Raw genomic sequence first — 25,377 nt, 5'->3', positions numbered from 1 at the left:
TGTTCTGTTTCATTAGATTCAATATGGCTCCATGTGGCTCTATTCCACACTTTTCTGCTCTGTCCTATGACTCTGTTTTGATAGATTCTGTATGGTTCTTTACAGTTTTATGTGGTTCTATTATATTCTGTTCTATTCCACTCTCTGACTCAGTTTTGTTAGATTCTATATGGTCCTGTTCTATTCTATCCTGTTGTACCATATTCAATTCTATATGGTTCTTTTCTGTTCTGTCTTATGACTCTGTTTTGTTAGGTTCTGTATGGTTCTGTACAATATTATGTGTTTCTATTCTATTCTATTCTATTCTATTCTATTCTATTCTATTCTATTCTATTCTATTCTGTATTCGGTTCTTTCATTAGATTCAATATGATTCCATGTGGCTCTATTCCATACTTTTCAGTTCTGTCTTATGACTCTGTTTTGTTAGGTTCTGTATGGTTCTGAACAATTTTATGTGGCTCTATTCTATTCTATTCTATTCTATTCTATTCTATTCTATTCTATTCTATTCTATTCTATTCTATTCTCTGTCTTGTTAAATTCTATTCTATTCTATTCTATTCTATTCTATTCTATTCTATTCTATTCCGTTTGGTTCTATTCACATCTATATGGTTCTTTTCTGTTATTTCATTAGATTCAGTATGGTTCCATGTGGCTCTATTCCATACTTTTCAGTTCTGTCCTATGACTCTGTTTTGTTAGATTCTGTATGGTTCGGTACAATTTTATGTAGCTATATTCTATTCTATTCTATTCTATTCTATTCTATTCTATTCTATTCTATTCTATTCTCTGACTCAGTTTCGTTCTCTTCTCTTCTCTTCTCTTCTCTTCTCTTCTCTTCTCTTCTCTTCTCTTCTCTTCTCTTCTATTCTATTCTATTCTATTCTTTTCTATCAAATTCTTCCATATTCAATTCTGTATGGTTCTTTTCTGTTCTCTCTTATGACTCTGTTTTGTTAGGTTCTGTATGGTTCTGAACAATTTATACTATTCTATACTATACTATACTATACTATACTATCACTATTCTATTCTATTCTATTCTATTCTATCACAATTCAAGTTGTATGTGTGTTTCAACATGCGTGGTTGTATTTACTGTGTACGGGGACACAGAACAGGTGGATGATGGGATACCTGGGGGTTTTCCTTCTGTTGGTTCCATGTTTAGATGCCACAGAAGGAATTGCACACAGATAGCACAGTATGTTCACACAAGCATGGGATAATAAGAGGCAAGCCACTATCATGGATAGGAGGCACACGCGGTTCTGGCGAAGGATCATATGGATTATAAAATCAAAGCTGTAGTTTGAAATGTCACACACACATATGCACACAGTTCAGCGCAGTGTAATTAAAACTAAATGCCTGCAGGGTATATTCTATATATAGAGCACGGCGCTCTGTTTGACACGTGATACAGATCCTCAAACTTCCCACTTCTGTGAGACTCCGTGAGCTGAAAAGTATTTAAAATAACTGCTAACTTTAACACAGGCTTAATCTGTATCTAATGCCGTTATCGTTTCAAGTAAAACGCTTATGAATATGCACAGAAATCCATGTGCTTTGAATACATTATCCATTCCATAAATGAAGTAGGATTCATCTAAAAAGGATGAATTACTCAAATATGAATTTGGCTATTCTAACCACGTTGAGTATGGCGAACTAGGCTAGGATGATGAAGCTATGAAAAAATCATCTTGACATTTTTCAGCCTTTTGATAATATTTGATATAGATATCTATATCAATATTTACGTATTTTCTCTGAAATAGCTTAAAAGGAACCATCATTTCACCCAAACAGCCATGGATGCCAAGTTGATTTAAATGATTAAAGCAAGAAGTAAAACAGCAAAAATCTAATTAAAAATAATCTTGTTTTTCACTAAACAACACAAGGAACAATACATTAACCCTCTGGGGCCTGAGGGTGTTTTGGGGGCCTAGAGAGGTTTTGACATGCCCTGATATTTGTGTTTTTTTTTCAGTTGCTTATACACATAAATTGCTAAAGTCTAATAACACTGTAATCAGCACAAATTGGGCTACAATAATTTGTGAGCAGCATGTACATGATTGTGTTTTTGAGAAAGCGACGTTTATGCGTGGTTAGTAAAAAACTAAAATTTTGAAGTCAATGAAATAAGGTCATAAAACACATAGAGAACATTCGTTCACAAGACCTTTGAGAACAGATTTTGAAGCCTAGAGTTTTTGCTTCAAAATGATGTGAAAATCATCTTGATTACTCGCTCATAGAAAACAATATATTGATTTACATTTTTTAAGACACTATTTGTGTAGGAAGGGTATATGCGAGAAGGCATCAACTATCATGCATAATGCTTTGATTCACACCTGAGAAGACAAAGGCCCGCATAATGAGCTGCATAATGAGCCATTCAGTCAGGTGTGTGACTATGAGAGAAGAGTTACAAGAAAGACTCTGAGGACAAAATATTTTTTTTAAACTACATTATTAACATTATTGTGATGGTCACTGATACTAGTACTAATTTATAGAAAAAAAGAACACAGTTACCACATAGCACACATATTATTAGTGATATTTACAGCTTACTTGATACATGTACACCTCAGAGGTTCCTGGGTATAACATATTCAAAATACTTACACCAGAGTAAATATTTATGAACAGAAGCTTAGTTACATTCATAAACACAAGCATGCTTTATATGTAGGCCAAGGCTGCAGACAGCGCACCCTGTTTGTTTTCTTTACTTTATAAATAAACAAAGTTTTGTTGTTATTATGTGTGTATACAAACAAAATTAGACCATTTACAGATTCGATTGATGTATTGCTCTTATCTGTACGATCAAAACTGAAAGTGTAATTTAAGTTCTTTTTGTTGTTATCAGGGGGAGATGCCTCAAAACGTATATTTGCGTTAGTCGGCCCCAGAGGGTTAAAAACTATTTTAAATGCTATGCACAGACTTTAGTGAGCATTTTTAATTGACTGACACAAAAAAAAAAAAAAAACTGAATGAATCAGAGCTTTGAACTGACTGATTAATGCCAGAAAACAGTAAAAATCTAATGAAAAATAATAATGTTTTTCACTAAATTACACAAGGAAGAATGATATTTAACCATTTTTATTTACATGCACCTAAATAAGTTTTGGGGGAAGTCGTGGCCTAATGGTTAGAGAGTTTGACTCCTAATCCTAAGGTTGTGGGTTCGAGTCTCGGGCCGGCAATACCACGACTGAGGTGTCCTTGAGCAAGGCACCGAACCACCAACTGCTCCCCGGGCGCCGCAGCATAAATGGCTGCCCACCGCTCCGGGTGTGTGTTCACGGTGTGTGTGTGTTCACTGCAGTGTGTGTGCACGTTGGATGGGTTAAATGCAGAGCACGAATTCTGAGTTTTAAGTATATTTAAAAACTTTTTAAATGCTACACTCATGTTAGTGAATACTTTTCACTGATTGATGCAAACAATCAACTGAATCAGAGTTTTGAACTAATTGATTAATGCAAGCAATAAAATAGCAAAACATTTATAAAAACTAATAATTCATTTTAATAAATGCCACAAGAATGACATTTAATCATTTCAGTTATATGCACCTAAAAATGATACAAGGTACATTTTTAAAATGATAATTACATGCAAATGTCAGTCAATATTTTTGATTAAACAGTTTACTGAATCAGAGTTTTGAACTGATTCATGGAAATTAATCAAACTCACCAACTCTAATGCCAGGATTACTAAAGTTTAAATAAGAACAGCTATTAAAATCTCATACTCATAAGGTGCAAGACATGGATGAATAACAAAACTGACCTTTTGACACTTTCTTTAGGAAACTTAATGACCAAATAAAAGGTGCAAGCTGCTTATTTTTATATTTATATTAAAATGTACTGTGAATTTTTGATATTTTACTCAATGTTATACCAAACACATGAACTCAAAACCACAGGTTATAAAAATGTCCTTATAATCAAAACCAAATATTTAAAATGCAAATAAACTGTAAAAACCTGGAGAGGGATTGCAAGTTTTCATGGGTCGGGAATTAAAATTATGTTAATGCATAATTCAGCAGCATATGAGACCGGAAAACGGCTTCAGACAAGGACAGTGGTCATTAATCTGAGGCTGTGAGAATTCAGAAGCGCTCTGTACAGCACAAGTACACAAGACAATTCTTTAGGCCCTTTAGGGGCATGCAATGCATGTTGTGTGCACTCACCGCGTGTGTGTAAGTACTGTAGGTGCTGCTGTAGGTGCTGAATGGCAGGGCCACGGTGGGGTTGAAGATGCCAAACTGGCCGACCATCTGTTGCATGCGGCGTATGGTCCTCTCTTTATCAGTGTCAGCAAACTTTACCACCAAACTCGACGAAGCTCCCTGTGAGAGACACATAGCAGTTATACAAACAGTTACACTGCAACATGCATGCATATATATATATATATATACAGATGAATTAAACGTATAATGTTCTACATATTTGAAGCACATTTTCATCCAAAAGTCCATTTCTAATGTTTGTTTCTTGCACCAAAAACAGTGAATTCAGTTTACAAATTTAAGTGAAAATCTTACATTTCAATCTAAATTTCAGTCTGTTCCTCATTTAAAGCTATCGTAAGTCTAAACTATAAAATAAACTACGAATATTATGAACTAGAAACTATAAATAATAGATTAAACACTCTATAAAAAAAATTTGAAACTCACAACAACAACTTAAAATGGAACTAACACTAAAATAAAAATAAAGCAAACCAAAATTCAAATAAATTAAAAACCATAATAGTATATAAATATTACTAAACACTAAATTGTGTTAGTAGTGTTTTTGTGTCCTCATTAATGTTTACTAAAACTAAAAATGAAATAAAGCTGAAATGGGGGTGGGAGGGAACCCCCCCCAAAACCCTATAAATATTAGATGGAAAACTAAACTATTTTAACTAACCAAAAATTTGAAATGTTGCCTTGGCCAATAACTGTAATATTATATAAATAATACTAAAATAACACTGGTCCCTTTTTATTGTAACTGCATTCAAAAATAGCAACCAGATAACATTTTATAAGAAAGAAAATCATGTAGGTAATCATACAATTTTTTCAGTGTACAGAAAAATCTCCATCTCTGTCTCCTGTGTGCTCTCCAGCCTCACCAGTTTTCTATTTCTTGTGCTCTCTTGTGTAGTGCAACATCTCACAATCGCACACATGCAGACTCATTAAAAGGCTCTTGATGATTTACTGCACCACTTGACCTTTCGTGTGCTGGGCCTCTCTGACCCGATAAACCCGCACGAGATCGATCGGCCCTAAAGGCCACAATATTCCCCTGGTCTCAGAGATTCTGAAGATCTGGACCTCTGGGGATTGACCAAAAGCCTACACAGTAATTCAATGCAGATTATGGGTGAAAGTAAGCATCATATTGAGGGGCTGAGCACTTGAAGTGAGCACTCTGAAGTATGTGTGCATCCTACACAAAGACATACATCACTGCCACTTTACTCTGAATTAGAACTGATTTTGAAGTATAGCAAATAATATGAGCGTCAAATTCGGTATTATGTAAAAGCCTCAAAAGTGAAACCGCCAGAACAGGTTTGAGATTTGACATTGAACATCTCTGTGACAAGTTGTAAAGTGATGCTGAAATATATTAATGCATTAAAATTGGTATGGTGGAAAGTGTCACTCTGTAGGACTCAAACAAACTGTAAGGCTGTGCTGTTAATGAGGCCTTTGCTAACTCAACGCATGACTCTGAATGTGTAATGAAGAACTATCAAAATGTTCCTGAAACTCAGTACAGCTGAACACTCTCTCGCTGGCTCTGTTCCAAAACCTAGTGAGCTGCCTACATAGTCAGCAGCCTTCACATGCAGCATGTAAACTAATATGGAACCAGTTTGGAATTCATTGCAAATATGTAACATTACTAATGTAAATTTACAATCAACATTTAAAATCAGTACTGGTCAATAGTTTGGGCTTGGTAAGATCTATTCATGTTTTCATGTGTCAAGGCAGCATTTATTTGATCAAATATACTGTAATATTGTGAAATATTTTTATAATTTAAAACAACTGTTTTCTTTGAGAATCTATCATAAAATGTAATTTATTCCTGTGATGCAAAGCTGATTTTTTAGAATCATTACTCCAGTCTTCAGTGTCACATGATCCTTCAGAAATCATTCTAATATGCTGATTTGCTGCTCAAGAAACATTTCTGATTATTATCAATGTTGAAAACATTTTTTTGTGAAAACCATGATACAATTTGTTTCAGGATTCTTTGATGAATAGAAAGTTCAGAAGAACAGTATTTATTTGAAATAAAAACCTAACATTATAAATATCTTTACTGTCATTTTTGACCCATTTAATGTGTCCTTGCTGAATAAAAGTATTAATTTCTTTAGAAAAATAAGTAATTAATAAAACTTTTGGATGGTAGTCTCTGTGATTTATTTTTAATTCTAACATTACATATAAAAAGAAAGAATTAATAAAAGTGAAGACTGTACCTAATGGTGCTGCTGCTCCGAGCAGTTCGTGATCAGAAACTCCTCATTGAGTTAATTCTCTTTTTAAGTTGAATGGGACGCAATCAGAGCTCAAACCACCAGCTGTTATCTACCAGAAATTTGGCAAAAGGTCTAAATCCATAATAAAGGTGCACCAGGCAGCGATATCACAAAGATATTTAATAGGTCAAAATAAATGAGGAGAAGCTTTGTGAAAACAATACAATGTAATCACAGACATTGCTATCCGGACGGGATTGGATTTCTCAGAGCAAGTCATTTGCTCTGTAATTTTGTGCAGAAAAAAATTCAGATTTGTTTGATTTAGATGGAATTAAGATCACAGTGCAAGTCTGTGAAACACACATTTACCTGACCTCCTCTGGGAAACTAGACCCGTTCAATTTAAAGGCTTAAAGGAAGAGTTCACCCAAAAATGGAAATTTGCTGAAAATGTACTCACTGTCAGGCTATCCTATACAGCTGAAAAAACATAACAATAATCCACAAGAAATCTGTTTGGACTCTCATTCTGACAGCACCCATTCACTGCAGAGGATCCATTGCTGAGCAAGTGATGCAATGTTACATTTCTCCAAATCTAATGAAGAAATAGATTGCTTGACAGTGAGTCAATTTTCAGCAAATTTTCATTTTTGGGTGAACTTTAAAACGTTGCCTGTGTAAGCCATTCAATCTCTCATTTCTCTCACTCATCCATTCTGTCGTCAAGTACGTAAATGCTTTTAATTATCGGTATGCAAAGTGTGTGTGAGGGTGAGACACGGCCTTGAACGTTCATTTGAGGATAATTACTCTCAAGGTTGAGCTGATCTCTAAACACACATTTACAGTGGCTCTACCTGTCTTTCCTCTCTGTGACAGTTAGACGCTGTCAGAGTGTTTTTTCTCTCTGTTTGATCATCTGTACTCCTCCCTCTCCTTCTCTTTCTCTCTACTTCTTGTCCTGCTCTCAGGGGATGGAGAAAAACACCTCTTTATCTGTCCTTTCAATGTGTGGCAGAGGAATTATTCATCTGAACCTCAGCGTGATAGAGAGAGGTGGGAAAACATGCAGAAGGAGTGTGATAAAGAGAGTGAGAGCTCTTGGATAGAGAGGAAAAGTTCAGAATAGCATATTAACATACCACCTGTATGTTATATTGCAGTGTGCAGTAGGTATACTGTGAATTTTCTCATTTCTGTAAGGAATACCAAGACGGTGTGTGAGGAATCTGCAGCATTTTCTGTGCGGATTTTGACAGAAAAGCTGTGGAATTTTGCAGACACCAAAATTTGGAGAAATTTCTCTTTATTCATCCAACCTCATAACATTTCAAACCTGTACAACTTGTTCTGTGAAGGATAAAAGTTATTATAGTGGATCTTTTCCATGCAGTTAGACCACAACTGTGGCTAAAGTGCTTCAAAAAATCATAAAGTATCAGAAAAGTTGTTCTAATCCAAGTTTTTTGAAAGTATACAATAGCTTTGCTGTTTGTGAGAAACAGACTAAAATGGAATTTTGTGATCAACTTTTATGATGAAAAAATAAAATCAATACTAAAATAAAGGTTTTTAAAATCAAATAAAACAGTTTTAAGATGTTTATACTATATATAGTATAGTATATGTATATATTTTGATAAATGTAAAAATAAATAGCACTTTTGTAGATTGTAGTCTAACATATACGTCTTCAAAAGAATATCATGAATGTTGTTCAATACCTTGAAATATTAAAATTAATATTATGCAGTCCAATTAAAATTATCATTGTTTGTGTATCATTGTTAAATATAATTATTTTTTGCAAAAATAAATTAATCAATAAATAGTTTTATGATAACAAATAAAGTAAATAAATAATAAAATAAAGTTTTAAGATGCGATTAAACCATTGCAAGATGGTTTGTGTATAGTTTGTTATATTTATATATTAAAAATAATAACGTAACTAACTTCTTGTTTGACTATTAAAATTATTATTATGCAGTCCCTCAATTAAGATTCTTCTTGTTGTGCAAGATTAAAAAAAAGTATTTGAATGAATAAAAACAAATAAATAAATACTACGTTAAATAGACAATTGTACGACAAAAAGTTAAATAAATAAATAATAAAATACATAAAAATACACACACAAACACATACAAAAGTAGTATGTAGTATGCAGTAACTTTTATAAGCTAGCAGTTTGCTAGTACTCCATTCAGAAGAGAAGGCAGGATGAAACAGAGAGACTGACAGCAGCTCATTTGCACTTATATTGGCACTGATGCTGTTTGAGCTCAACACATGACAGCAGCTCTGCCTTCAACATCAGCTGTGCATGTGTGCGCTTGCTGTAACATGAACATGTGTGTTCACAAATGACATTGCGAGTGCATGTTGACGCACATCATGTCCATTAACTTGTTCAACATTTTAGGTCAAAATGCATATGAATGTATAGGTGAAAGTGAATATTTGAGGTCATTTACCTTTTAAATGAATGTTTAAAAGTACCTCGTACCTCAGTTAATACGAGCTGCATGTGTGTGGTTGTACTCACAGGCATGGTCTGACTCCCGTGCAGCCCGCTGATGGCAGACTGAGCCTCAGTGTGTGTTGAAAACTTTACAAAGGCACAACCTGAAAAACACACAAAAGGAGCAGAGAAATAATGAGGAAGACCCGTGGAGGTTATCAGCAGCGGAGCGAGTGTCTCTGGTGAATGCAACACTGCAGATGAGAGAGAAGACATGCACATGCACACAAACAAAACCCTCATTTCACTTTCTTAGTGTACCATATTATCCATATGTGTACTAAAGTAGGAATTATTTTATGAGGGAGTGTTTTTAACCCTATAAAGCCTACTGTACTGTATTTGATATGTAAATTTCTAAGGCTCTAAACAGTCAAAATGATCAAAACTTATTAAAACCTACTGTACACAATTTACAAACATGCCTTCTGTCGTCTGATTGATACTTTAGACTTTTTTAGCAAGTAAAAGGTATTTTAGTATAATTGTACAATCAGGCTTTTATTGCATTGCATTATATGTTTTGCATTTAAATCTCATCTTAATACATAAGACATTAATGGGAGATATAAAGTGAAGACTGATATTTATGTAATTTTATGTATCTGCTGTACTGTTCTGATCTCATTGACTTACATTACAAGAATCAGAATTTCATAATTTTTTGTCCATATAAATCTCAGCATCTGCACCAAATTTTATATTTTTGCTTCGTTTGAGCCTCTTAATAAAATACACCTCAAGTATGAGCTCCATATTCTCATTATATCAAAGTAGATGAGCAATAAAAGCCCTATACATCTGTCATTTCATACATCAGGCTTTACAGGGTTAAGCATCACAGCATGTCCGTGCAGTGGAGGGTCATGTGATCGAACTGCGCAGCTCATCATCAAATCTTCATGATTTCGTGTTGAGCTCAAAACCTCTCGTGTCGCTTCTCTCTTCACACATTTATAAACACAATTGACCTCTCTGACATATTTCCTCTCTTGCGCTCTCTTAATGGGGTTTGTGAGGTGATATCAACACCTGATGCCCTCCAGAATGGATCCTGCCATGTTAGCGCTGAGAAAGCCCATCACAAAGTATCGGCTTGACGTGCGCGTTTGAATAGTCTGACGTGGTGAAATTGAATGTGTAAATGAAAGCACTTCTGCTCAAGGTTGAATGCTGCTTTTCTGTTTGTTTGTTTTGACTTTGTCTTTTTCTGTAGAAGGTCACTATTTTTTAGCAGCTCAGAATATAAAATACATCTCAGACCTGTCATTCACTAGCGAGCTCATAAACCTGCTGTGAATACTGAAGAGAGATGAAAGTAGGAACTAAAACTCACCTTTACTGTTTCCATCAGGGCCTCGTAATACAGTGCACTCTTCAATCACTCCGTAGGGCTCAAACAGGCGGTACACGTCCTCTTCGGTCTGCTGCTTATTCAACATGCCAACAAACAGCTTCCTGTCCTCTGAAATACAAACACACAAAGAGAATATAAACTTCTACTGTTACCTTCTCACACAAAAATGGCAAGAGGACAGGAAATCACACAGAAGATTAGACATTTAGGCCACAAAAATCCATTTTGCACTTTGTAGACTGAATCAAAGTCCTGGATGCTGTCAAAAAATCTTAAGACAATTATTAAACAACTGCATCTTTGTTGGCTGCAATCAAAAACAAATAGCGCACAATCAGTGCAGTGCAAACAAACAAATGATACTTATAAACAAATGACTCTTTAAATGAATCGGTCAAAAATACTCACAAAGTGTGAATTAACCATTTGAATCTCCATAATGTATGCTTCACTCAATTTGTCAGAGCGGTTACTGTTTCATATCAAATTCACTAAATGATGACTGAATCAAAATTAACATTATACCATGCTAAGTTTTATATATATAAAAATATATATTTTAACAAATACATACAAATAAATAAAATACGTAAACACAATCACAAAAGAAGCTTTTTTGTAGTAGGTTATACTTATGAATAGAATTAAATAATACAAATATTACAGTACAAATGCAAATACAAACAATTCTATAAAAATAATAAAATAAATATTTTAGATATTTATATATATATATACTTTTTAAAAATGCTTAAAAATAAACTAAAATAAAAAAATTTAACATAAAACAACAAAAACAGTAAAGTATGTTACAGAAATAGTTTTTTTTTTTTTTTTTTTTTTTTATTTACATGTAGTGATAAACACACTACGGTCTGAACTCTATCATAAGCTCTGGTTTTTAGTGTGTTGTTTGTGCGTTTGACAGCCTCTGCGAGTGTCCAGCCCTGATGCTGCAGCAGACTTCATCATCTTTATGAGTCAAGGTCTGGTCTCTCCCCATCAGCACTGAGCTATATACAGTACAGCAACTGTATACGGACACAGACAGAGAGATGAATCTATATAAAGCATCAGTAAAACACTATCAAGTGCTATGCAAGGCCAAAACCTGTGCACATGTGCGCGCACACGCACACGCACACACACACACACACACACACACACACACACACACACACACACACACACACACACACACACACACACACACACACACACAAACACACACACACACACACACTTACTTCATGTCCCTGATGGAAATGGTAAAGGATACACATCCTTCACTAACCTCTCCTCTGGGATGTGTTACAGCTGTGATGTTTTCACTTAGCTGTAGAAAACACTCACATGTATCTTAGCACTGTACCACCTCAATGCTTTCTCCGTGTTCTGTAAACTGTAGTGTGTACGTTTCCTGAGTTCGAGTCTTGTTGTTGATGCGCTGCTTGTGTTACAGATATAGAAATAAACACACACCAGCACGGCATGTATAAAACAACAGACTCTTGGCTCTGAAACGCTCATATATACAAACATCTCACAGCGACACACACGCTCTTACCATCCAAATACACATTCCCACTGCTGTTTACCCTTGAATCCAAGTTGCATCATCTGTGTGTGTGTGTTCAGTGCTTTGGAGGCAGTAAGTCTTTGAGATCTCTCTCTCTCTCAGTCTCTCTGCGCTGCTGGTTGCAGACTATTGCAGTTGAGTTGCAGTGCTGTGAATCTGTGACCTGTAGCCTTTAATGAGAGAAACCACCCCCCTCTCTCTCTCTCTCCCTCTCTCTCTCTCTCTCTCTCTCTCTCTCTCTCACACACACACACACACACACACACACACACACACACGCTGCTTGAAACACAGGCAATGTGCTGAAATTCAGCTGGGTTCACTTGTGCTGTCACTCTCTAGAAATGGATCCGTAGGAGAGAAATCATCTCTGTTATCACAACTGTGTCTTCTTGCCAGCAGTAGAAACAAACGGAGAATAAATGGACACGTTTGCTTATGTCTCCTGTTTCGCAGATATTTCTCCTAAGAAAAGCAAACAGTAATCTCATGTCTCTAGATTGTGAGGAGGAGATTTCAACGTTTCATATACAGTACTATTAAGTGATTCACAATTTTTTTTTTAATTTATTTTAATATTTTTATTTTCCATTTTTATTTTAGTTTAGGTTTCAGTCATTTTATTTTTTATTGAAATATTTCTATATAGATTCAGTTTATTTTTAGTTTTAGTAATCTTAGTATTTGCTCTTAAACTAGTTGCCAATGTAACATTTCTAATTTTTATTTAAGTTTTAAGTTTTTCATCTAATATTTACATTTCAGTAATATAATCTTATTTCAGCTTAATTTAAAGGACCAAAAACACATTTGAATAGTTTTAGTTAACAGTCATAACACAGAATCAGATCTACCAAGATAAAGTCACACATTTCTCATCAAATGATCTGGGCTCCACATAATTTTTTTTTAGCTCTATATTTCTCTATATCTCTATATTCTATTACATATAACAGTGTTATTCCTGTATTCTTAAGGTTTTTACAAAATGGTTTGTTCATACATCAATTGCCTGATTTTGTTTCTAATAACGGTGAAAATTCATTCATTCATTCATCCATTCTGGCTGTTGACAGTATTTTCTGATTTATATAATATGTCAACAAAATGAAACAAGAATTTTGAACATGGCTTTATCCAACATTCAGATGAATGTTCTGAAAATGTCTGCAAATTGGTGCACTTAAAAAAAAAATCAATTGCAATTCTTAATGCAATCAGTCAACTGGGGAAGTACAAAATCTATTAGTTCAACTTCATAGAGAAATCAGAGGTAAAAAGCCACAAAAAATACTGAAAAGAAAAAAGCTATAATTGCAAATGACTTTAAAGTTCAATTTAGGAATTTTAGGAGAAACATCTGAGACAAAGTTTTTTCTGAGACAGAATTGCACAACTGCTAAACACTAAAAACTGACAGATAATCCTGTTCATCTAGATGAGATGCTCAAACAAACAACAGCGTTTTGTAAGCACCACATTCACAGTGTTTTGGGAAATCAACCATACTTAAAAGTTGTCTCTGCATATTAAGCTGGGACATAAGAAAGTATTTTAACATCAGCATCTTAAGAGCAACCTGTGAGCAATAAAATGCTCCTCTCGGGAACTGTCACTTTGATTGACAGACACACTCAACTGCTGATGATGCAGATAAATTACCTTATCCGTCAATAAAGGCATACTACAGAGACAGCATATTTACAATTTATATTAGACCACTGAAGCGTCTCTCTCTCTTGTGCCAGATCCTGCTGGCCACAATTCTAATTATCCGCACAGACCCCCTCATTTGCTTCTCATTAGCATGTTGAATATTCATGAGTCTAATCTGTTAGCCCCTCCCTCCCAGGGGTCCGTTGGAATCTACACACACCAGCTCTGTTCCAAATCCTAGTCAGCTGCTTTACACACATGTACATGGCACCTTGAAACTGACTGATTTGATGCCTTAAAGGAATAGTTCACCCCAAAAATAAAAATTTGCTGAATAGGTCCTCACCTTCAGACCATCCAGGATGAAGATGAGTTTGTTTCTTCACCAGGTTGGTGAGCAAGTGATGTAATACTAAGTTTCTCCAAATCTGTTCTGATGAAGAAACAAACTCATCTACATCTCGGATGGCTTGAGGGTGAGTACATTTAATCAAATCTTAATTTTAGGGTGAACTGTTCCTTTACAAAGCTGTCTAAACAGAGCTATCGAATAGGTTTTCTAGCATTGGAAAAGCTCTTTGGAGTGTGTGCATTAATGTGTGAGGAAAAACCCATTGGTTATTGTTCTGTGGACTCTCAGAGACGAGAAAGAGAAAGACATTAAAGAAATGAGAGGAAGAGAGAACAGAGAAACGGCAGAGGATAAAGGGACACAGGGAAAAGTGGGAAAGCAAAGAAGAGATGATGCAAGGATGAGTTAAACGCGTGCAGGCCTGAGCTCTGCTGCTTTGTGCCAGAGGGAACGTTAATGTTCAAAACCTGTTTTGCAATAAAGGACACACACATACACACACACACACACACACACACACCAACACACAAGTTTAAAATGTGCTGTTGTGGTTTGCAGTAAAAATGGGAAGTGGTGTGTGTGGAGTTCATCTGAAAGATGAGTGAATGTACGTCCTCTTTTTCCAGACTGGGATTTCTAAATTGCCTAAAATGTCTGGTGTTTTGGTTCCCCAAAGAACCTTCCAGTGATCAATTCCTAAAAGAACCTTTTTTTTTTTTACTTAGTGTGAAGAACATTTTCATATAAAGAAGCTTTTTGTGGAATGGAGAGCTTCCAATGTTGTTAAAGGTTCTTCATGGAACCATCAAGGCCAATAAAGAACCTTTATTTTTAAGAGTGTAATTGCATGAAGTATGTTTCTAGCATTAGCTATTGAAGTAGTATTGAGTTCCTGTGGCTCAGTGGTAGAGCATTGCGTTAGCAGCGCAAAGGTTGTGGGTCCAATTCCCAGGGAACACACATTCTGGTAAAAAAAAAAATGTATAGCTTGAATGCACTGTAATTCACTTTGGATAAAAGCGTCTGCTAAATGCATAAATGTAATTGTAAGTAGACTGACTCGTTTCTCCAAAAATCCAATCCTATAAAGTCAAGTCAGCAAATCTGATGTTAGCCAACCAGAATGCTCAAAGTGATTGACAGGCCAAGACCAAGTCTTCTGTTTGGCTAAAGGATACTTATTTCAGTGATATCTGTCAGGTAGTGGGATATTTTCTATATGCTGTTCCATAAAAATATTGCTTATGGTACATTTAAATAATACAACACACACAGGCACACTGTTTTGCTCAGTATGTAAACTCAGTTTGCCTCAGACTGACAGAACACTCGCCGCAGATCAAATAAATGCCTTTATTAATAAATCAGGAGACATTAGAGTCTGTCAAACAGTATTTGATGATGACAGAACAGCGGGCAGAGACTCCAGCGAAACACTGAGATTTTCTAGAGCGCTCGGACACTTCATCCGTCTGTTCCTCATCTATAAAGCGTTACACTGTGACATCACATCAGACGCTACCAGACGATCTGCACCAGTTTAAAGATTTTTATAGATCTTGACCAAAGTGACAATAATGCCATTCATAACGTTGCAAAGGATTTCTATTTTAAATAAATGCTGTTCTTTTCCATTAACTTTCTATTCATCAAATAATCCTGACAAAGTGTATCACGGTAAAAATAAAAAAAATAAAAAAATATGAAGCTGCACAACTGTTTTCAACATTGATAATAATGAGAAATGTTTCTTAATCATCAAATCAGCATATTAGAATGATTTCTGAAGGATCATGTGACACTGAAAATTCAGCTTTGCATCACAGGGATAAATTACATTTTAAAATATATTACAATAGAAAAATGCTATTTTAAAATGTAAGAATATTTCACAACATTACTGTTTTTACTGTATTTTTAATCAAATAAATGCTGTCCTAGTGAACATATGAGACGTATATGCCTTTATATCTTTATACACTGCATATATATGCTCTACAGTTTTTGTAAAAATCATAGGTTAACAGTTTGATTAAAAGTTTGATAAAGCTGCATGGTTATAACTTATAAGTTTGTGCCGATAATTTCCAAATAGCATCAAAGTATTGTCAACCAGTCTAAAATATCGGCCTGTCGCTATTTACAAGTCTTACAAAAGTCATCATCTAGGTGCAATTCAACGCACAAGATCTCGCCGACGTACTCCAACAGGAATATATGAGCTGCCCTTTTCACCCTAATCACAACAGACAGCAGGAGCGGGCACGATCCTCACAGCTGCAGATCCGGCAGGTGAACGCTGCAAATCTGCAGAACAGCGTGATTTTTCAAGCCTTATGTGTCTGTTCTCGACTGAGACAGGAGTATAAACCTGCTCTTGACACAGAAATCAAACTGGCTCATTTGTGTGCAGACAAAGACAGAGAAAGAAAAACCTTTAATCTGTGAGGAGAACAGTCAGCGCTTTATATGGAGAGAAACAAGGTGGTGCATTTCATGCATGGAGAGTTTAAATTCTGAGTGCTAAACCTGAGATTAACCCCTGACCTTGAGCCCAACCCCTGATCAAAACCACCAAACATCAATCACTGATGGAACTTCAGTCAGACACAAACAGACATAAAATGAGAGCAGAATGAGTCATGTATAGATGGAACTGCTATTTCATGTTGATTCAAATCTACAGATCTTCAAATCTTCATCCATGCTGCTTATGAAGGCAGAGTTTGAATCCGGCCTGCACATCTTTTTATGATACCTCAAACTCTTTTAATGTTACCTTGCAAAATAAACTAAGCATATTTCAGAGAAAAATATAGAAATGGCAGAAATACAGAGCAGTGTTGTCAGTGTTATTTAGAACTAAAACTATTATAAATTGTTTTTGGTCATTGAAATAAAGCTAAAAAGCTAAAATAAATAATAAATAATATATTAATAATAGATGACAAACTTGATGCTTGATAAAAATAGATGAAAATAAATTAGCTGAAAAACTAATCTAATAAACCAAATTAAATGAGTTGAACTGCTTAAATTACTAAAACTGAAATAAAAGAATAAGCTAAAATTAAATACAAATAGAAAAACAACAATAAAAATGACAAAAGCATTCTAAAATTACTCAAACTAAAATTTAAAAACTAAAAAACTAAAAAAAAAAAAAACTAAAAACTAAAAAAAAAACGAATTCCGCTAATTCAAAACATCAATAATAATACTAAAATAACACTGATTTTCAGTATCGGTAGTACAAAGATTATGGTGACAGTTTAACAAATCTTGTTTTTTTGATGTTTTTATTTGATCTATTGTTTGTAATTTGATCCTTTGTTCTTCATTTTCTAACTAGCTGTTGATTAATTAATATATATGCCTGCAGCGATGTTTATTTTGCTGCATAACAGTTGTAGGCTTCTCATGAATGTTTTAATTTAATCCTTAAATAAAGAACAATGTTCAATAGCATGGCATCAAAACTGATATTCTTCTGGTATGGCATTCATATATGAACTCCTGAAATGTTGGTATCATGTGAAGCCCGGGTGATGTGCAGGTATTGAGAAAGGAGCTTGTGTCCTAGAAACTAAAAGCAGAATGGCAAATGCTCTGACGCACCGCTCATCTACTGTAATGCTGTCATTTCAGAAGTGAGGAGGATCAAATATTCATCTTAGCAGAGAAATCTAGCTGAGCTCTTCAAACCTCCTCTCTCTCCTCTATAAAACCAGATCAGCTCAATCTCTCGTCCCAGCTGAGCCCGACACACACACACACACACACACACACACACACACACACACACACACACACACACACACACACACACACACACACACACACACACACACACACACACACACACACACAGTAAGGCCTGTCTCAGATGGCCTGCTGGGAAGGTCCCGCTCAGAGCTGGAGTGTAACTATTCCATATCAAACCATCCGCTCCCTGGGAATACAGTGAGCTTGCTATGACAATACAACTGTACTTATACCACATACACTTTATTGTAGAGCTGTTTGTTAATGTAACACCAAAATTTCACTTTACAGTTGTTGTTGTTTTCAAATGACCCAGAATATGGAAACACACATACGCACACGCACGCACACACACACACACACACACACACACACACACACACACACACACACACACACACACACACACACACACACACACACACACACACACACGTTTAATTGCTGGGTATTCTGTGCACTCAGATTTAACACAAGGTTTTTTATACACATTTTAGATTGCAAGTGCCATGTGACTGATCATACTGTATTAAAAACTCCTTATTTTACATACATACATACATACATAAAGGAAACAAGCTCTGGCAAACCATATAATTTAATATAACATTCTATTATAAAAATAATTATAATACAACAACAACCAACTAATCATAAAACAACATTAAAACTCCTTATTTCACCTAATCGATCAATCAATCAATAAATAAATAAATAGATAGATAGGACTGGCAAAACATCTAATATAATATAACAACAATTTATTATATAAATTTTAGTTTCCAAGTGCCATGTGACTGATCATGCTGTATTAAAAACTCATTATTTCACCTCAAAAATAAAATCAATCAATCAATCAATTAATCAATCAATCAATCAATCAATCAATCGTGTAAAATTCACAGCCGAACATTTCCCATATAAAAATAGCCAAATCCCCCAAAATAAGATCCAGGGCTAACCAAGGTCTTCAAAAACCTTTAAACAGTAAAAATGGGTAAATGGTGCTGTTTTGTTGACATTGCTGTTGTACAACTCAGCAAACCCCCACAATAAAATACTGCATTTTTAAAAATGACCCCTTTTGAACAAACAAAGTGTTAAAATAGCAGATCGATTGGGTGTTCAGTTTGTAACAATATACTTATATCAAAATGCAAACATTAGCATTTCACCGTTTTCAAAAGCATCCATGTGCATGACGTCGGGTCTTTCATGGACTTGCGCTGAAAGATGTGCAGTCGATTGTCACCTGCTCTCTAAACACAAACCTCTCTGAGTCGAAATGTGAATTCCCAGTGCTGCTTTAACATGAATGAACTCACACAGGAGTCAAAGAGACTCTCCCATCCATCATCTCATGACAGCCTGACAACAGGCCTTATGAGGGAGCAGAGATTCTCATGGATGTGGCGGAAACACACATGTGCTCCAGGAAAGCAATAGAGGCTCGTAATGAGTCTGTGCGGATGGCAAATATGGACAGAAAATGAATTCATTTGTTCATATTATCATATACTGACATGTACTGTGATGGGAATCACTACGTATATAAACACGCAAATGCACACACACACAGACACACACACACACACACACACACACACACACACACACACACACACACACACACACACACACACACACACACACACACAGTTGATATGTGAGGACACTGTTGTATGTGTGTCTGAGAGAGTCAATTTATTGACACTTGAAAATCATGCTGTCTATTCTATAACATCTTCCTCCATCTTCATCTGCGATTGGCTATCATTCATCAGATTGTGTCAAAATGAAAGACTTTCATTTGCTGCCTCTCTCTCTCTCTGTGTGTGTGTGTGTGTGTGTGTGAGATGCAAAACAGCAGTCCAGTTGAGTACCAATTAAGGGACAAAAGAGACACATCAAAAAAAAAAAAAACCTGTGACCTGTAAATGACCTGTAAAAGTTTTCAATTTTAAAATATAAATGCAAATAAAATATATAAATGAATAAAATAAAAAATTACATAAAAAATTCAAATAAAATATTATAGGAACAGTGCATATAAGCGAAAATAAAAATACTAATATAAATAAAATAAAATAAAAAATATAATCTGTCATTATTTACTGGAATAAAATAAAATAAAATAAAATAAAATAAAATAAAATGGGGAAAACATAAAATAAAAATAAAATAAAATAAAATAAAATAAAATAAAATAAAATAAAATGGGGAAAACAGAATTATGTTTGTGTAAAGTTATATGGTGTAAAATATAACTAATATACCTAAAATATATAAAAAATAAATAAACTATAATACAAAAAATAAATAAAACAACAAAATGGCAAATAGATTTATTTATTATAAAATAAAAAAATAAATAAGATCTAATAAATAAATAAATAAATATTACAAAAAAGATATAATTTCATGTAATTTGTTTTTCAATGGAATACAAAAGACGAACACGTCGAAATGAGTATTGAGTTAATCATGATAGAATTTTAATTTCTGATGAACTTTCAGAATACTCTTACACTCTACCGTACATGAATATGGTGATCCGCTGTGCTTGGTTTCTGGGTTCTGGGTGTACAGTTTTAGCCAATTTTCTCTGAGGTGTCAGAAAGCCAAGAAAAGGATTAAAACAGATGTTTAAAAAATTTCTCCCCATTAAAGGATTTGATGAATCCCACATACGGTGAGAACTACAACTGCTCATGTACCAACACATCTCCAAGGACCTCCATCCCAACCTAACGAGGGACAACAGATCTGTCTGAAACCCACTTAAATCAGACAATATCTGGTCAGTCCTGCCAGTATCATAGACCTACAGATGCATCTGATGCATGCAGCACACAAAATACTCCAATCTACAAACTGCAAAATGGCTGTTTCATCAGGATGCACAGCTACTTTTGAAAGCAGAAAGATTCATTCAGTTATGGCAAACACCAGCAAAGGCTAAATGGATCATGCTAGCCTGTCAAACCTTGAACCTTTGTCAGGTTCTTAGTCTGGAAAAAGCTACATGGTGGGCATAACTTTGATGAAAGCCAAAAGTGGTTTTGTAGGACTACACGAGCCCTTCCTGTCTAAATGGACAGTTATTGATCAGAATAAGCAATGATTTAGCTTGGACTTGGTCTGAAAGTCAGAAGTCTGGCTGTGATGTTAATGTTAAAGGAGGTGTTTTAAGCATTTTCATTTGTTTGTTTTTTTTGTCTAAACACTGTCAGCGTCAAACCATCAAAGTCTTGTGTTGATCTCTGAATGCCTCTTACACTTTGTCTTTCTTCTTCAAAAACACTCACAGCTGTCCAGCTGAACGCCTCCCTCCACAGACGTAAATCTGGGCATCTCCATGCCCTTCACGCTCCGTGCCGGCTGAATCAATGAGTGCTTACATTTTCCATTTATCTCAGGAAACACTCACACTTGGCCAGCAGGGATCAGACTGTAAAAACCTCAATTAGCCCTGCTGAATTTACAGGGTCTGGTGTAAGCGCTCAACTGTTCAACATGCAAAAGAATGACAGAAGCTTGTTTAATTAAGTCCTCTTATGACCCAGAGTGTTGTTAGAACACTCATTTGATTATAGAGAGCCATTGCATTTAATGAGAAACATTTGCCTTATGTTTGTACCGCTTAATTAGCATTTTCTAAAAATGGGTTTGGGAGGTTGGTGCAAATAAAAAGGATAGTATGGGATATTTTCAACTTAATGTCCATTTACAGCATCTGTGGCATGCTGTTGATTACCAAAGACAATCATCTCGACCTGACCCTGAGTTTGCATAAACATAACAAAAAATGTGTTTACTGTAATACACTCCAATGCAAACCTAGCAGGCCAGCTGGCAGCACAGCTAATACATGTTTAAAATATGCCATCTAATAAATAAAATAAACTAAAATACACTAAAATAAAATAAAATAAAATAAAATAAAATAAAATAAAATAAAATAAAATAAAAATAAAATAAAATAAAATAAAATAAAATAAAATAAAATAATAAAATACACTAAAATAAAATAAAAAAATACACTAAAAATAAAATAAAATAAAATAAAATAAAATAAAATAAAATAAAATAAAATAAAATAGATAAGATAAGATAAGATAAGATGAGATAAGATAAGATAACATAAGATAAGATAAGATAAGATAAGACAGTGGTTCTCAACCACATTCCTGGAGGACCCCCAGCACTGCACATTTTGCATGTCTCCTTTGTCTGACACACCCATTTCAAGTCTTTGAGTTTCTACTAATGAGCAGGTGACCTGAATCAGGTGTGTTTGATTAAGGAGACATGAAAATTGTGCAGTGTTGGGGGTCCTCCAGGAATGTGGTTGAGAACCACTGAGATAAGAAGATAAGATAAGATAAAATAATGTGTAAAGTTATATTGTGCAAATAATTAAAATAAAATATGAAACAAAACAAAATACTATACATGAAATCAAATAAATACTAAAATGTAATAAAATAAATAAAGGTCAAAAATAAATAGTAACAAAAAAAAGTTACTAAGTAAAATGGGGAATATAGTCTCCTGTTTTGAAGTTATATTGTGCAAATTAAAACATAAATATAACAACAAAAAATATAAAACAAAAAACTACAATAAAACAAAACTAAACAAAACAATTAACAAAATTAAAAAAATATATTAAATAAAATAAAAATAAAATAAAATAAACAAAAAATAAAATAAAATACAAAATCACCCTGTCTGTGTGAAATTATATTGTTTTTTTTAAGCATGCTAGAGAATTTAAAGGATTAGTTCACTTAAATTATCGGGACATTTTGATTCTGGAAGTGAACTAATCCTTTAAAAGCAGAAATATGAAGGTGAATTACATGAGTGAATTATTCCTTTAAACTGCAAATAAGACAGAAAACCTTTCAAATTAGAAGTGATTCTATTCTGTAAACTGTCAGAGTACAGGGACACTCTCTCTTTACATTCTGTCTCGCGCTAATTTACACTTGACCAAAAATATCCCCCAACGGTGTGAAGAGCACAGCAAACGCGGAGGCCCATGGCATGATGGGATAGGATATACATCTCAGAAAACAGCTCTGAAAGCCTGACGACTCCAGATGGAGAAAAACTATTCATCACTCTGTTTTGCATGAAAAATAAAGAGGGTGGAAGGTGCTTCTTTTAAATTATGATTTTAAAAACGGCGGTACTGTATCCCAGGGAGCTTTTATACGAAAGCAACAGACAGATGCTATTGAAGCAAAATAATTAAAACCATTTTCTGTAATTTTCTACGAATCTCTCTCGCTACACATCCCTGCAGTGTGTCTCTTTGGAATGGCATGGGCAGCCCAGGGCCTGCTGGGAAAAATCATTATGTATAATTACTGTGTCTATGCCTATCACTTTCATTTCAACCACAAATACAATTTCAGCTCTCATAAAACACAAAGAGGAAGCGACAGAGATGAAAAATTAGATGTTCATATCTGTTCCGTCTTCCTGTTTCTGTTCTCTGAAGTTTTGCAGGATAATGTGTGTCTATAATGGACCACAGGGTGAATCTTTAGAAAAAACAAAACACAGCAACAAGATGAATATTTAAAACAAATATCAACTCAAAATTAAATTGTCCACCATATAATGTTGTAACAGACTCTTACAAGTCTGTGTGAAGATCTGGACTGGAGCTCGGCTCGTATCAGTGATCGTTCACATTAACCTATTCAATTTCTCCAAATGCATTTCATAAAAAACTTCAATAAATGGTATAAGGGCATGAACCAAACCAACCAGCTTCGATATTAATAATTTTACAAGCTTTGATTTAAAGCAAAATATACATGAAAAGACAAAGGTCTTGACAATACATCTTATGAAGCCCTGTGAATGACAGAAAATAATCATATATACTATATACTGATTGTCATTGATTCTAAATGTAAGAACAATATATTTTAAGATTATAACAACATTTTCAGAAATCCTAATATGCTGATTTGCTGCTTAAAAAAACGTTTCTCATTATTATCAATGTTGAAAACAGTTGTGCTGCTTTATATTTTCGTGGAAACCATGATACATCTTTTTTTCATGATTATTTGATGAATCGAGAGTTCAAAAGAACTCTTTTGTAACATAATAAACGTCTTCACTGCCACTCTTGATCACCTTTTTTTTTTACTCATTATTCAACTGAATTTCCAAATGTTAAGACATATTAACATAAAAACATTCATTGTTGCATTTTGTCTCACAAGCTGTGCTATTTAAAAGAAAAAATAGTGAGTAGAATACAGTTTATATATTGCGTAGTATGCATTATGCTAGCATTTAAACATAGCCATAGTCTAACACACATTATCCCGTCAACATACTGTCAATCTTTCTTAGGAAACAGGGTGAGCCAATCACGTTCATCGCTTCAGTGGTTCCCATGGTAACAGGATGCCTGTATGCTGTAGCCAATTACAAGTGTGATAGTGCACATGCATTCTGTTGTCCTGTAAGTGATGTGTGAAAGGCGGCAAACAGCCGGTCATGTTTGTTTCGCAGTACGCGCTTGCAAGGCCTCGACCTTTGAGACTGTCCTGGGAATTGCTAGAGCATGTGCATATTAAAAGAGTAAGGGGAACAAATTTAACACACACACACACACACACAAACTTGTGTCCCTTGGTAGAGACTCCCATTTCTTACCCTGAACTTGACAAGCATCAAAGCAGAACAAATGTCGGCTAATTATATCAAAAATAAAATGAATGCATTCTGTGACCATGAAAAATTCCCTATTGCTCAGCTCAGCAGGACACACACGCAACTCATTCTCACAGTTTTAGGAATATTGAAAGCCGTGGTTACATGGCAAAGCTTCTTGATGGGTTTAAAGGAATAGTTCACCCAAAAATGAAAATGCTGAACATTTCCTCACCCTCAGGCCATCCAAGACGTAGATGAGTTTGTTTCTTCATCAGAACAGATTTGGAGAAATGTAGCATACATCACTTGCTCACCAATGGATCCTCTGCAGTGAATGGGTGCCATCAGAATTAGAGTAATGATTTTAAAGTTAAAATGCCTTAATGATGGATTTGTTTATTACAAACACAGCTTTTCACTTCACTAGACATTAACTGATGGACTGGAGTGGTGTGGATTACTTGTGGACTATTGTGATGTTTTTAGCAGCTGTTTGGACTCTCATTCTGATGGCACCCATTCACTGCAGAGGATCCATTGCTAAGCAAGTGATGTAATGCTACAATTCTCCAAATCTGTTCCTGTGAAGAACTAACTCCTCTATACCTTGCATGGCCTGAGGGTAAATAAAACTTCAGCAAATGTTCATTTTATTTGGTGAAGTATTCCTTTAACAAGAGTGTTAAACATCTCATCTATCTGTCCTTCAAGGCCAAACCACTCCACTCATCCTCAACCACATCAACTATTGCTGATTTCATTCCAGACGCAAAGAGTCTTTCACTTCCGCTGCATGCAAATGACTTCACAAAAGCAAACATTTCATTGGCAGGCCAATTGGGAATGGGGTGGTTTCACAATCTTCCACAGCTTATAACATC

The 25,377-nt window shown here is 34.8% G+C and overlaps 1 protein-coding gene across 1 annotated transcript in view; it reads right to left on the bottom strand.

Moving 5' to 3' along the window:
* Window positions 1-25,377, bottom strand: part of LOC109048451 (CUGBP Elav-like family member 5) — a 133,095-nt gene that overhangs the window by 17,570 nt on the left and 90,148 nt on the right. The window contains exons 4-6 of the mRNA XM_042712531.1: window positions 10,434-10,562; window positions 9,122-9,201; window positions 4,253-4,411 (exon numbers count right to left, since the gene is read on the bottom strand). Of these exons, the coding sequence (XP_042568465.1) occupies window positions 4,253-4,411; window positions 9,122-9,201; window positions 10,434-10,562 (368 nt within the window). The remainder of the gene's footprint in view (window positions 1-4,252; window positions 4,412-9,121; window positions 9,202-10,433; window positions 10,563-25,377) is intronic.

Source organism: Cyprinus carpio, chromosome A2, assembly GCF_018340385.1.
Source record: "Cyprinus carpio isolate SPL01 chromosome A2, ASM1834038v1, whole genome shotgun sequence".
Lineage (NCBI taxonomy): Eukaryota > Metazoa > Chordata > Actinopteri > Cypriniformes > Cyprinidae > Cyprinus > Cyprinus carpio.
Note: the sequence above shows the minus strand (reverse complement) of the source record. Positions and strands in the feature narration are given on the sequence as shown.